This window comes from Melozone crissalis, unplaced genomic scaffold (assembly GCF_028551555.1).
Source record: "Melozone crissalis strain CALT ecotype California unplaced genomic scaffold, PUWL_Pcris_2 ptg000063l_1, whole genome shotgun sequence".
Lineage (NCBI taxonomy): Eukaryota > Metazoa > Chordata > Aves > Passeriformes > Passerellidae > Melozone > Melozone crissalis.
The window spans coordinates 4,246,319-4,260,794 of NW_026535841.1; the positions used below are offsets into that span (position 1 = coordinate 4,246,319).

At 43.8% G+C, this 14,476-nt stretch overlaps 2 protein-coding genes across 2 annotated transcripts in view; both read right to left on the minus strand.

Annotated features, from left to right (window-relative positions):
• Positions 1-3,459, minus strand: part of SPECC1L (sperm antigen with calponin homology and coiled-coil domains 1 like) — a 59,219-nt gene extending 55,760 nt beyond the window's left edge. The window contains exon 1 of the mRNA XM_054288620.1: positions 3,384-3,459. The gene's annotated coding sequence lies outside the window, so the exon portion shown is untranslated. The remainder of the gene's footprint in view (positions 1-3,383) is intronic.
• A 6,937-nt stretch (positions 3,460-10,396) lies between these two features.
• BCR (BCR activator of RhoGEF and GTPase) overlaps positions 10,397-14,476 on the minus strand; it is a 99,679-nt gene continuing 95,599 nt past the window's right edge. The window contains exon 23 of the mRNA XM_054288621.1: positions 10,397-14,179. Coding sequence (XP_054144596.1) covers positions 14,090-14,179 — 90 coding nt within the window. The 3' untranslated portion in view covers positions 10,397-14,089. The remainder of the gene's footprint in view (positions 14,180-14,476) is intronic.

Sequence of the window (14,476 nt, forward strand, 5' to 3'; positions counted from 1 at the left end):
CCCCAATGCAGATCCCACAGAAAGCCTTTACTCACTGCAGGTACCTGTGCAGAGCATGAGTCCCACACTGCCCAAATGACCAAAGCCAAGGAAATGCTTTCAGCATCCAAAACACACAAATACTTCCAGGCTGATGTCATCAAATACATCACTCAGTACCTCAACTCTACCTTAACTCTTTTTTACTATTATTTAAGTACTACATGTTAGATGCTGAGTTTATTTTTCTGAACAAAACTGCAAATCTAACCATTAGTTGCAGCCAGTCATCACCTTGGCTCCGTTCTGGCACACAGGGATGGAAAATAAAATTCATGCAAGATTTAGCTCTCAAAAATGTCAAACCAAGTTTTGAAGTAAGTAAAAACTTGTTATTTACTCTTCTGAAATTTTGCTTTAGTGGATTTATAAACATTTAATATGCAACCAGTGACTTGTTCTAGTTTTGTTTTTCCTTTTGGTAGTGAAACCTCGTGGGTTGAAACCCTTCATAAAGGGTTTCCCCTTTCACCTAACTTCAGAATTTATCCTTCTATTCTTCTTCCCTGCAATTTGGGAAGCTACTAGCTCTGCCACTGATTTACAACACAGTATCAGTTCTTTGCAAAACTGAAGCACCTCAAGAAGATGAAGATCAAAAGTCTGTATGTTTGATGAAGATCAAAAGTTGTAGTGCCTTGTAGGTGTAGGACAGTAAAGTCTTTTTTCCCAAAGAAAATCACGCACACATGTGTGAAAACTCTACTAATGAATTATTTATGTTTAAAGATAGAATCCTGTGATTATTTCCAGGCTGCACTAGTGCTAAGTGCTCCAAATGGTGCCTTCTCTGATCATTTCAGTTGGAATAAGCTCAAAAGAAACAAGTAATGGGTTCCTTGTAGCTAGTCATGTAAGGCTACCATTATGTGCATAAATCAGCTTCCAACACTGCTCTTTCTCCCTTTTTCAGTAGAAAGACCAAAAATAAGACTAAATGGGGTATTTTTTAAGGCAGGAAGTACAAGCCTCACATTTCTTATGCTGTTTTCCCAATGAGCAATACTGATTCAGTCCCATTAATAGCATTGCACACTGCTAGGACTGGATCCTTGTAGGCAACACAGGCTCCAACACCACAAGGTCCAAAAAGAGCTTCTGAATTACATTAGTGAAAAATCTCCTAAGGAGTTTCCATAGCCTCCACCTACTGAGAATCTATTTTCCTCCTTCATACCAATAGTAAAGCAAAAATGGCACAAATTTGACTGCAAAACGTTACTTCTAAGTACATAGCTATCAATACATAAAATGTCGATTGTACATCAGATTTATTTTGTACAATTAAATCTTTGCAGCATAAAAATATCCATCCCAACATAAAAATATCCATCCCAACATTGTGCTAAAGACAAAAACTTCTAAAACTCAAGAAGTTTTAGCCCTGGCAATTGCCACCTTTAAATGATGTCCAGGTATGGCTCAGGAAAATTCCAGCTGGCCCAAGCAAGCCATGCCAGTGCCCATGCTGGAAATGATGTGGCCAGGCACCTACCAGACCTCAGCCTAATGCCCAAGTTTGATTTGCTGTGTCCATACACACTCTCCACTGATAGAAACCATAGTTCCAGGTTCTTCCTGATGCAGAAGACACCTTTGGCAGATGCCTGGAAGGCCACAGAGATCACACCAGCCTAAAGCACAAAGGGAAATGAAAAATACCCCAGAGCTGCAAATCACAATAGAAGGTAACAGTCCATGACACCTGGAAATCCCTGCACTGAGGTTTTCCCACTGTGTTCCACCATCATCAGACTTTAATACAACAAACCCTCAAACAATCAGAGAGAGAAGACAGATCTTTACTGATGATCACACTAAAACACATGTCAGCAATTAGCTTGAGCAGATAAAGTAACTGGGAAAATGTGGGCTGCATTATCTAATTAGATGGCCCTTTATTTGACAGGAATAGGAAAATACGTTAAAAATATCTGAGGGGTTTTATTCCCAATTATGTATCATATTCAAAAAATAAAGAAAAAGAGATGTATCTTCAGCCATACAAAAACATCTGAGAAATCAAGGGGTTTTTTTCCTTACTTCATGTAGTTTACCAGCCTGGAATCTGGTTTTTCCATTAGCTGAAAGTGAAGTGGCAGTGTTACAAGAAACATGAGACTACTCCCGTCTCAGTTTCCAGTTTTAATCTCAGACTATTTACAATGACCTTCTCTTTTCAATTTTGTTAGCAACTACCTAACAACACTCACCCAGGCTGGAGACAGAGAAGAAACTGCTTCTCCTCTTCTGAGCTACTACAGCCCTACATTGTGATCCACAGTGTTAAAAGCAGCCAGGGGCTTTAGTTTGCCTATCTTTCAGCAGCCAAAGTCCACACCATTAATGAAGCAGGAAGCAGCTCCAGAAGGTTTATGTTTGCTCTTGGGGTGAGCAGAGCTTGCACAGACTATGCCCTTCAAGAGAGCCCACGGCTCCTTGGAGCTTTTTTCACCCAGCAGAATCACTTACATGACACATTTTCTGCTACAAGAGAACTCTGTTCTCCAGATCCCAGCACAGTCAGGCACTTCACGCGATCACAGATGGTGTTGTGGAGAGGAGGGTGCAGTTTGCTGAGCATCAGCACAGCGCTGCATTGTTTTTCCCTCTAAAGACACAGCGTACAGAACCCTCAGAGCCGGCTGGTGACCGGATTTGGCTCTGCTATAGGAACCTGCCTTCCTACATCCCTAGTAATACCAGGTCATGATAGACTTGGAAGTGAGGCACAGGATGGCAGACAGCAGGCACAAAACTGGAATTTAGAGGCTCCTTCAGCCCGAAAAAGGCAGAAAAACCGCGCTCCAGAGAAGCACGACACCAGATTGCAGACAAAGGTGCTCCCGAACACACCAAACCCAGCCGGAACGCTGCTGACCGCGGGCACTCCGCGTTCCTCCTCAGGGAGCTGCACACGCACCCACCATCCCTCTCCCAGCCCGCAGCGTGAAGCGAACGATTCCCCCAGGGATGCGGACGCGGGCCAGGCTGCGCTCCCCGCCAGCCGGCACCGGGGGCCGCTCCGCCACTCCCCGCCAGCCCCGCGGTTCCCGCACCGCAGCTGACAGCGCCAGGCCGGCCGGAGGGTGCCGCGGGCGGCCCCTGAGGCGCGGGGGACCCGAGCGGGCGCGGGGCGGTGTCACCGCCGCGGGTGACAGCGCGGCCCCTCGCGGGAGGCGGTGAGGAGGGGCCGCGCCCGGGGCTTCCCGCGGCCGCGAGGCGCTGCGGCCGGGGCGCGGGACACAGGCCCTGCCGGAGCCTGCGCGGCCGCGGGCGACCCCCCGGCGGGCGGGCGGGCGGGGGTCGGGGCCGGGCTGTGCCCGCCGGCGCTCGGCGCTTACCGGGGCAGCCGCCGCCTCCTTCCCGCTGTTCCGCAGCCCCGGCTCCGGGGGCGCCGCGCGGGCCGGGCCGGCGGGAGCGGGGGGGGGGCGCGGAGGGGCGCGCGCACGGCAGGGACCCCTCCGCCCGCCTCCGCCCCGCCCCCTGGCGGCACCGCGCACGCGCCCCCCGCCAGCCCGGGGGCCGTGAGGGGAAAGGGCGGGGCCGCCCCGCGCACGCGCCGCCCGTGAGCGCGCCCCGCCCTCCGGGCGGCCCCGCTCCGCACCTGAGGCTCGGAACCGCGGGGTAGCGGCTTCAGGTAGGGAGGAAAAATTCTCAGGTAGCGGAGCCCAATCTGTGTCCCAACACATCGGGTCATCTAGAACATGGCCGTGAAGTGAGCGCCACGTTCAGTCTGTCCTCAAACACCTCCCGGCACGGTGACTCCATCACCGCCCAGGGCAGCCCGTTCCGATGTGGGATTAACCCTTCTGTGGAGAAATTACTCCTCGTGTCCAACCTGAGCCTGCCCTGGCGCAGCCTGAGGCCGGTTCCTCTCATCCTGTCCCTCGTTGCCGGGAGCAGACCCCGACACCTCACGGCCTCATCCTCCTGTCAGGGAGTTGTGAGGGACAGAGGGTCCCCCCTGAGCCTCCTTTTCTCCAGGCCGAGCTCCCTCAGCTGCCCCTCATCACACTTGTGCTCCACACCCTTCCCCGTTGCTGAGGGTGGGAGGGCGGCAACAGCCCCAGCCCAGGGCCCACACCTGGGACTAGTGAAAAAATCAATTATTTTGTTTGGGGGGGGGGGGGGGTTTTGGGGCCAAGGAATGAGCATGCATATTTTAAGCTCCAGCACCAAGTGCACACAGTGCAGGAAACATGAGTGAGGGAGCTGTGGGTCTTGTAAACCTCTGCCTTACTGTCCAGATCTATAATTGTAGCTTTTCATTCGAGTGAGAAGTAGATGTTTAAATGTGTGTCGTGGTTTAAATGGGCTAGAGTTTTCTTCACTGTTCAGCACAAACGCAAAATATAGCCCATACTGGCCACCTTGAAGAAAATTAACTCTACCCCAGCCCAAACCAGCACATTGTGGTAGGAAATAGCTCTACCTTCTTAGGTGACAAGAACTCACCTGCACACAAGCTTTCAGAGTCTGAGCTCCCTTCAAACGCACTAAACTGAGCTCAGCTGTGTAGCCCATCACTGTGCAGGATGTTTGACTTGTCACGAACAGCCAGCAACTGAAGTTAATAACCCCAAATTGCAGCGTGGGTGCTTTGGTGGGAGGTATAGCAGAGTTTGTGTTTACAGACACTGCCTGGGAAATGCTATGAACACAGTAATGAAGACAATGTGCTGATTTGACACATTCCTGTAAAAGTTTCCCCCTATTTAGGATAAAGCTTTCCCAACTCAGCTGTTTTAGCAAAAGAAACATTTCAGTGTAAGACTGAGTTGCGTGTTCTCCCTTGAGGTACACTCCTTCCTAGAATTCACAGGAATACAGAATTTGTAGGTTGCAGACTGGTAGGGCAAGTATGATTTACAGTCCCCTCATTATCTTTGGTGAAGATAAATTTTCAATATTATAAATCAAAGCAAATGATATCTCTATTACATCAGAATTCCCTTTAAAACCAGCAGGATGTGTGCTGCCAGATATTGCAACATCATTTGATTTACATGGTGGGAACATTTTTCTGTTTGTGCGTCTTACAAAGTCAATTTCATGAGATGCCCTTCCTTGGCCATTTCTTTGTCACTCTGCCTGCTCCTACCTGGTGAGGATTCCCCTGCACAGACAAGGTGCACTCATTTGACAGTGAAATGCTCCTTTATGCTTAAATAATAATAATGTTTATTTTCCTACACTATGACCAATGTTATTCTGCTATAATTTCTGCTTCATGATACCTTCAGCAAAATGTTGTCCTGTTTCCACCTTCAGGTTGTTTTTGAAGTTATCAGCTAAAAAATGGCATTTCAATGGCAATAATTCTGTATGAAGGATGTGAAAAGTGGCTGCATTTGTTCTGAACAATGTATTTCTCACGGCAGCCCACAAAGGGCTCAGCTTTCTGCTTTGCAGCAGGAAGCAGCCGCTCAGCTCAGTGAATTAATGAACGAGCTGCTAGCTGACGGTGCATATGCCTTGGATCTTGGTTCTGGAACTTGAAAGGTCGCTGAAAAAACCGCGTTAAATGGCAGCATTGTGTGCTGTAACGTGTGTGCGAGCGGTTCAGCTGTCTGCTAGGAACGCTTTCTCTTTGTGGTTAGTTCTGGGTTGGCCTGCCCCTGAGGACTACAGAATCTCCATAACTGCAGGCTCCTGGCTGATCCTGCTCACACCGACAGCTGGATCCCGCCGGCCTCGGGGGAGCTGCTGCCCCAGGGCAGTCTGGAAAATGGAGAGACACCTGCTCAGGTGCAGCAATTTGCACGGAACATCCGTGCTTGTTACACTCATGTTCTTTCTCATCCTGCTCCTGCTCCAGCCTTAGGTTCCATTCACTTCCTCTCGTTCCAGGTGCCACAGATGTGTGTTGGCTGCTTTGCTCAGGCTGCACCAGGGGGCCTTCAACGGGGGAAAAGCATCCAGGAGGAGTGGCTGGGATGCTCCAGGCTGGCAGTGCAGAGCTGGACACGGTAGGAGCTGGCTGTGGGTGCAGAGTGCCCGGTGCAGGACATGATCCCTGCCAGGCTCATCCAGAAGCTGCTGTTCCATGTGGCTGCACCTCAAGGGTTCACTTTCTGGGACAGGGAAAACCATTTGCCAGAAGAATTCCACATTTTTACATTATATCATCACACCACTGATGTATTAGTCAGAAGTATTAGCAATAGTCATTGAGTTTCCCCTCCTTTGCCCAGTTCAAGGTAAGCATGACACTCAGTGTAGTTTTAAACAATGCAGTCAATCATTACATTCCATTTTATCTATTTCCAATGTTGCAATGGAACCCTGTCATCTTTGTGATCCACACTTAATGAAATGGGCTAGAGAGCTTTCAAGCAGGTATCTTTTTATTGTAGAAAGGTTTATATATTATATGAAATTTGGACTATATTTAAACATAAATGTACTTTAATTACATTAATAATTTAAACAATGTTTAAATAAAGCACCAAGTCAACTTGATTTAAATAACTGATTCAGTTTCCACACTGATTCCTACAAAATCCCACTAATTTCATGCAGTGTTTGAAGAACTGGAGGCCAGAGCTGATTTCTCAGTAAACACTGACTGCAGTTCAAGTGCTCTGCACACAAGGGGAAAGTTGACAAAGTCTGAGACAGGCTGAGTTTTGAAGCAGAACTCCTACAAAAGGATTCATACAGATCTCAACAGGGACTGGGTTGCTCAGCTGTTTCTCTACCTTCCATGTAAACTATTTCCACACATTCAAGTTGTTCCAGTTTAGTTCTCTGTACTGACCTCTACATTTTAGGTGATACAGCTCTATCTTGTAAAACAAGAAACAGCTTTTATTTTGAAACAGCAGTGTTAAATTCCATGCCCCCAGCAAACTCAGCTGAATGCAATTCACACATTCAGTGTAATATAGGCCCACTTTTATCTAAATAAGACCAAAAGAACCTGACAACATAGATACAGGAGATTTTATTTAACATTGTGTACAAAGAAAGGCTACAAATGCCTTAAGACGTTTTTCCCCCAAATACAGTTCTTGGATCCCTTTTTCATACCACATTTCTCAGAAAGTTAAAAAAAAAATCCAAAATGACAATTTTTCCCTTTCCCCTTCTCTTTGGGCCTAAACTGAGAGATGTTTAGCAGTATGGTTTCAACATCTTTCCATATTAAACTATTAGGATTAGGTTTTCTTTCCCCAAAACTGAGCACTGTGAGATACTGAAGCACTACCAACAGCAGGATCAAATGTCAAAAACTGACTCCCTAACACGGTAGTGTTTAAAATAATGCCAACAGTATTAGCTCTGATGAAACCCAAAATTATCCAAACAATAACAAGTTGTTTGTCTTCTACATCTGATAATTTAGAACTAATTATATAATTTAATTGTATTTATATTTAAATAAATAGTCTTAACTCCTTTCCTTGGAATTCTTCATGGATTATAAACACTTATAATACTAGAGATAACAAACTACACAACTTACATAGGCAAGAGAAGGCTGAGTTGTTTTGTTTTGGTTTTTTTGCTGGACAGACACAGAAAGGACAACATTTCAGTGTCCTGCTGTGAGATCATTTTCAACTCACCATTTCATTGTGATGCTTTTCATTATCCCAACACAACAATTCCTTACCCTCTTTTTGCTCCCTTGGTAATCACTCTTAGTACTCCTGAAACATTGGTCCCTGCATAGCTAAGTTTTATCCAGGGTTCTGCAAGTTTTGGATGTGATTGTGAAACCCAAGACAAGAATTCTTTTAGGCTGTAAGAAGCAGTAAAGAAGGCAGGGAGTAGAAAAGGCTCTTGTGGAGAAATGACCTTTTGCTATAGCAGCTTTTACATTACCATCTACTAGATATGAGATAGGTTTTAGATAGAGATTGATTTTCAGCTATTTGTATATTCCCAAAATAGCATTGCCCCTGTTTCTCCCAAAATGGGACTAAAATAGAAGAATTTTGAGCTACTCTAGATCAGCAGCTGATCACTTGGCTGGGTGCAGTGAGAAGGAACTCACAGCTTCCTTCTGAGCCTGATCAAACTGGCCCAGGGGAGATGGGAGCACCCAGCAGCAGCCAGGCCCTGCTCCCTGCTGGGCTGGAGCTGCTGTGACCCTGCCTGGGGTCACTCCAGGAAGCTGCTGGAGCCTCCTTGCAGGCAGGAAGCTGTTTTGTACACAAGCCTGCCCTTTTGTACATCCACAGGGATATAAAATGCTGTGTGGTATAAATCATCCTGCAGATTAGAGAAACAGCTCATCTGTAGAATGCCTCCTCAGAACATCCCACCACAGGGGGAAAACCACAGCAGTTACACAAGCAAAAGCTCTAGCACAAAACAAAACTTTCTCTCTTCTGGTGAACCATTTTTGACAAGAGGATCTGAACATGATTGTGATTAAGACAAAGCAGTAGAGCAAACACTTCTGCTAGGTTTGGGCACTCTGTTATTCTACTAATTCCCAATATGCTTGAACAGCTGTAAATGATAAAATTTTACTTAGCTCACAACACAACCCTGTATGAGCCCAGAACTTTAGCACTACCTGGTCCACTCTGCAAAAGAAGACTGGAAATATTTTAATTATCTCCAGGGCTCTGCTACAAACTGAACCTCTCAGTGTGGTATTTCTACAGAGCAGAAAGATGTGAAGTGGTTCTGTTGGGAAAGGAAGGGTCTGTCTTACTGTGAGGGGAAACATGGCAGCAGGAAATAAATGATGTAAAAACTGCTGCACGTTCTGCAGTGGTCTCCAGCAATTCACTGTAAGATGGTAGCACAAGAGAATTAACAGTGGAGGCAAACTAGGTAATTTAGTCATTTTCTAATTCTGGACAAGAGGATTTATGAATTTGCTTGACCAGAGAGGCATAAATCTAATGATATGGTCAGGGAAGGGAGACTCAAGGCAACACAAACTCAGGTTTGCTTTGGTCCTACTGCCCCAACCCTTCTGTCATTACAGCTGTTGTGGCATTTGATCCTTGCAGCCCAAAACCAGACTTCTAGCTTAAACAATAATCCAACTTTGTGGTTCTAGGAGTTTAGGGGCTTTTTTCTTCCTAGTGGTGGTTTCACCTACTTTAACAAACAGGTGCTATAGCTGTTGCCTCAGGGAGAAATGTAGAGAGCAAGTGATAAGCTTTGCTTTCTTAGCACTGAACTGTGAATGCTCACTAGCAAGAAAGAGGGGTTGCAGCACATCAGAACTGTGAGGCTGCTGTAGCTAAATTCCTGCCATTCCCATGTTCATGTTCATTTCCTGGCAGGAGAGCCTTTGCTCAGTGATCTAGGGCATGAGCCACCTTCTGGAACTCAAAATGAGAGCCTCATTCTAGTCCCAAGCAACGTGACCTTGAGCAATTCCTAATTTTGCTTCCCTTTTCCATTTGTGATGGTTTCATTCCCTAATGACTGTTAAGGAACAGTCTATTAACTATAAGTGCTTCCTTTATAGCTTCTGTTGATTTTAAGGGCAATCCATGGATTTAATTCCATTCAATTAGAAAGTTCACAGAACACACATGAACATTTATTTCATCCCAGTTCAGAATGGAGCATTGCTAATACCAGTCCAAGGCTGCAGTATCTCAGTTTGTACAGGCCCTGTGTTAAAGGAAGGGAATGGTACCATGTTTATTTTCCACTAATAGCAGTAGGACAGTGTTAGCAAAGTCTACAAAGAAAAACATCCCTGGAGCAGAAATTTAAGAGAGCATAAACAAGTGACTTTATATATCATATGAGAATTTGATTGAATTGCCCTTTCAGATTTTTCTTCTTCAAGGAACAGAAGCAAATCCCCCCAAGTCCCTGCACAAATGTATTGGTCTCCTGTTATTACAAATCCCTGTCATCTTGAATTTAAATAAAAAGAGAAAGGGGAAGTTTTTCTTTTTAAAACATTTCCCATTTTATACTAAAACTTCCATAAGAAGAACGCCACATCTGGTAAAATTATCCCAGTAGGTGACCAGCACTGAAACAAAAGGATTACCTAGTGAGGAATCTGAGAAGGTTGGGGGTTTGCCATCAGACTTTAAACATTTCCAAAACCACATTGGTCAGTTTACATTTGATACACACTTGAAAGAATGGCACATTAAGGTAAATTGACACATTGTGATGTCTTCCAGTGTTACACAGGTGACAAACTAATCTGGAGATCCAGGTCTGCCTAAAGGAACAGTCCATTTCTTTAAATAAACTCATAGAAAACTAACAGGAACAACCATAAAACAGTTTTAAACAGGTAAAACTAATAAACTGTAAAAATCCTGCACCTGCCATAAATATCCACCAGCTGTGGTTGCACCAGCTCACGGCCACACCACGAGGGCCGCGTGGTGCCAACGATTCCGCGACCACGGCTGGAGCCGGGGTGGGCAGTGGGCACTGGCAAGGACGGGCACCCCACTGCTGCATCCTGCCCTTAGCTATACACTGAAAAATAGCAGCATTAAAATACAGCCTGAAATAGCTTAGCTACTACCTCAACTTGTTAAAAATGTGCAAGAATAAAGAACACCAGCAGCATTTGAATGGATGTATTTCAATTTGGTTTTTGACACTTCCCTCCCATACAAAGCATACACAAACACAAAGCTGACTCTGAGCTAGTAACTGTTATTTCTTGTCCATCTTTGAAAACTTTTCCCTTCATTTACTTAACTTTTTAAAATTTTACTTAAAAACCTATTCAGTGTTAAAAAAAAACCACAAGAAATTTTAAGGTAATTTCTAAATGCCAAGAAACTGATGCTTATTCCTCTCCTTAAACTGGAGAGACACAAACTATCATAATCACCTGAATTTCCTTAGCTGAAAATTTAAACATTTCAGATTCCTGTTCCTGAAAGTGACATTTGTAAAAAAGTCTCTCCAATACATTAGAAACTGAAGGAGCAAAATCTCCCAGTGCACACATAAAGGGTAACTTCTTGCTCTTGTGTTGTTTATATTGTACCTTTTAACACAGAAAATTAAAGAATTCAATTTTCTGACACAACTCACAAGGGAATGTATAAGAGGAGAAATCAGAAGGCCTTTTCTGAAGCCAAGTTTTGCATTTCCCTTTTTGTTTAAGTATGATAAGGCTTATTTAAAAAAAAAAACAAACCAAAACACAAAAAAACCCCTCCAAACAAACAAAAAAACCCAACCAACATCCCTGGGAAAGAAACATAAAAGCCTTTTGGAAATACTTAATTTCTGAAAACATAAGACTATTGGAAAAAAAATGAATTGCAAAATTAAAGGAAATTCAAGAAATCAATTCTCGTATTTCAAATCAGTCCATTATTTCATCATCAGCAATATGATCCACTATCTTTTCCAGCCCAAAATTACCAGCTTTGGGGAAAACATATTCATACTTAACAGAAATAATTAATGGGTTAAGTTAAATTTTTTCCCTGATCCACATGCCTGCATGTTAGATAACATTACATTAGAACCGAGCATTGTAATGAGAGACTGACAGCAACAACCTGTCACAGTAACCAAAGCAAAAGCAATTTTCTCATGGTTACATACTATAGATCAGTAATCTAATATTAAAATTAACTTCCTATATAAATAAAAAATTAAAAAGTTGGGCAAAAGTAAATTGGCACAGTCATTATGGTATTACTTTCCAGTTTCAACACTGCAAAGAGCAGCCACAGATTGCAAACACCAAAGGAAAAGGCTAGCACCCAGCACCAGGTGTAGCTTGGCTTTTCTCCCTTTCCCATGAAGTCACCAGCAGTGCTCCTGCCTCAGGTCCATCCCCCCAGGTGGGAGCAGGCAGGAGTGCAAGGATTGCTGTGGGGCTGCTGGGGAAAAGCGAGAACAAATACAGAGAAACAAACACAGAGAATGCTTTACTGCTCTGCACAACATGGCTCGAGTCAATGGTTTTGCAGGATTGTGACCAATTTTTACCTTCAAACAGGCAAAAAATGAATATAAAAATTTAAAAAATCAAAATCTTAAGCCTTCAAGTTTCCTTGCCTTCATTCCCTCCCTCCCCCAAAAAGCACTTCCTACTACAGACAGTTTTTTTTTTTTGTGGGTTCAGAAGTTGGAATGTTGTGGAAATACATACAAGAGAGAAGGAATTTCTAGTTGTACATTACATTACAAAGAGGTTTGCTCCCAGACCTAAGGAGGGAGGGATACTAAGCAATATTAAATTCCTATAAGAATCCTTACAAAGCATGCAAAATATTGATATACTCACAAAATTGAAATTTATATTTGTTCCTTTCTGATTTCGCAACTTCACAGTACAATAATTTCTAATATTCTGCAGCAGTCAGAATTACAGTGACTACAAAATCCCTTTAATTTTTTTCTATTTGCTTGAAACACTCCTTTGCTATTTTTTTTTAAATTGAGAGTTTGCAGATCACCCATCAGAAAATGTGCAATTCAGCACAAGAGGAGTTGCTTTCTGTGTCATTTTTCCCTGTAAATGATGTTGACAACCTGACCCTACCAATCTTTCAACATCTGTCCCTCCCTCCCCTTGTTGTGCCAACCCTTCCCTTGTGTTCCAGCTGTACTTCCAGCCAGGATGATGATGGGCAGATGCCACTAAATGGATGCTGCATAGCTGGGTAGGAGTAGTGGGGGCTGGAATAGTTTAGGACAATGGCATTGCTCCCACCCCAGGATGTCTGGCACAACTGCTTCAGAGCCAGAGTGCTGCCTCTGGATACCAGCTATTCAATCCTGCACTTTCAATTCCCTGCACAAATCCTGCTGCCTTTTCCACCCCTGTAGCTTCAACTGATTTAGGGAGGGAAATAAAAAACTGGTGTTTGGCCAGATCTTTTGTACTGCTAGATGGAGTTCCACAGAAATTTCTCCGCTGCTCTGAATTAAAACAGAGTTGGAATTTCTGGAGAATTCACAATGCATGCTACTTGCTAGATTGTCCATGAAGTACATTCTGGCATTTTTTTAGAGTGTTTGTATCTATCAGAAAAAGACTCTTGTAGAAACAATGTACAAAGCCTCCAAAAATTCAAGTATCAAAAAAAAGATGTTCTGATAAAAGTCTGGAGTAAGCAGCCAGCCAAACTGAGAGCTATTGATTTTTTTTTAATCCACAAATTCTTCAATTACTTTTGCAGAGATAATGTGTTTTCTTTGGAGTGTTGGGTATTAAGTCTTCCCAATTAATTTTCATTAAGTTTGGTGGGGTCTAAGGAATTTAGCAATCCTTCCTGGATAACAGTGCCCCTGCTTTTTATAAGCAAACGAACAACAGAATCACTGACTGTTATTCTCCCTGCCTTTCATTTACTTATTTATTTATTTAATTTTGCTGAGTCTGTCTCAACCCAACAAAATCCATCAGAAGTGCAACATAGGCAAGAGCAGGGCATCTCCTTCCCTGGGGTGTACAAACATTTCTATGGGAAGGGCTGGGTGAGCCAAAAAATCATACCAACAAAATAAAAAACCCAGCCCCCAACCAGCCAACAGTTCTAGCTGTACATTACACTCTTTGATTTCTTTAGAACCATATTCAAATCAAGACTTGAATTTCTGTGGAGAGAATTTTAGATCCCAGACCCTTCTCTTCTCCTTCCTCTTGCAAAGCAATGCTATTTTTGTGGCCTCAAACAGTACTTGAAAAACAGCAGTTATTAAAGACACAGTTGTGATATATCCTTTAACGTCCCCTCTCCCAAAAAGGGGTGTCCTATCAAGTGGTCCAGTAGAAATCTTGAAGTTTCTTTATGATAAATTAAATCCATAAAATGAGGAATACCTTCTGTCACATTCCTAACAAGGATAATCACCACATTCTGTGGTGCATTTGTCTGAGTGTCTATTGCTCCTTCTAGTGGAGATTCTGCACAGCTCCATCTCCGCTCAGTTCTGGTTCTACCAGCACAAGGAGGTTTTTCTCCATTCTCTCCAGCTTGTCTCTGGGTACCAAACTGCAGAAGCACTGAGGGCCAGGATTCCCCAGCCCAGGAACAGTCTGAGGAAACACCAGTCATCTTTATCCCAGGGTGACAGAGTTTGCCAAAAGCAGTTTGTGTCCTGTTGGTACCGCAGGCACCTACACCTCTGTAGAAAAGAGAATGCTTTGCCTCTTGCTGTCTGGGGTAGGGATAGTCTCTAGCTGCAGGAAGTACAGAAGAACTTGAACCTGGAAAGAGAAATGACAAAGTAATACTAAAGCCCTGTAAAAATTCATTCTCATCCTGGTTATATGAGAGCAAGTGACACAGCTCTCTCTGGGACATCTAGCAGCTGTGTATTTAATATGCTGTATAACAGCAGTAGAAACAGTAGAACTTGACATGCTTCAGAGACACTTTTTTAGATTCCAGGTGGAAAAATTGTGCTGGAGGTTCCAGCACTGAAAAAATTCAATCTAGAATTTGCCATTACTCAACAGAGAAATACAAACCAGTGTGACTCAGTGACACAGACTCTGTGCTCC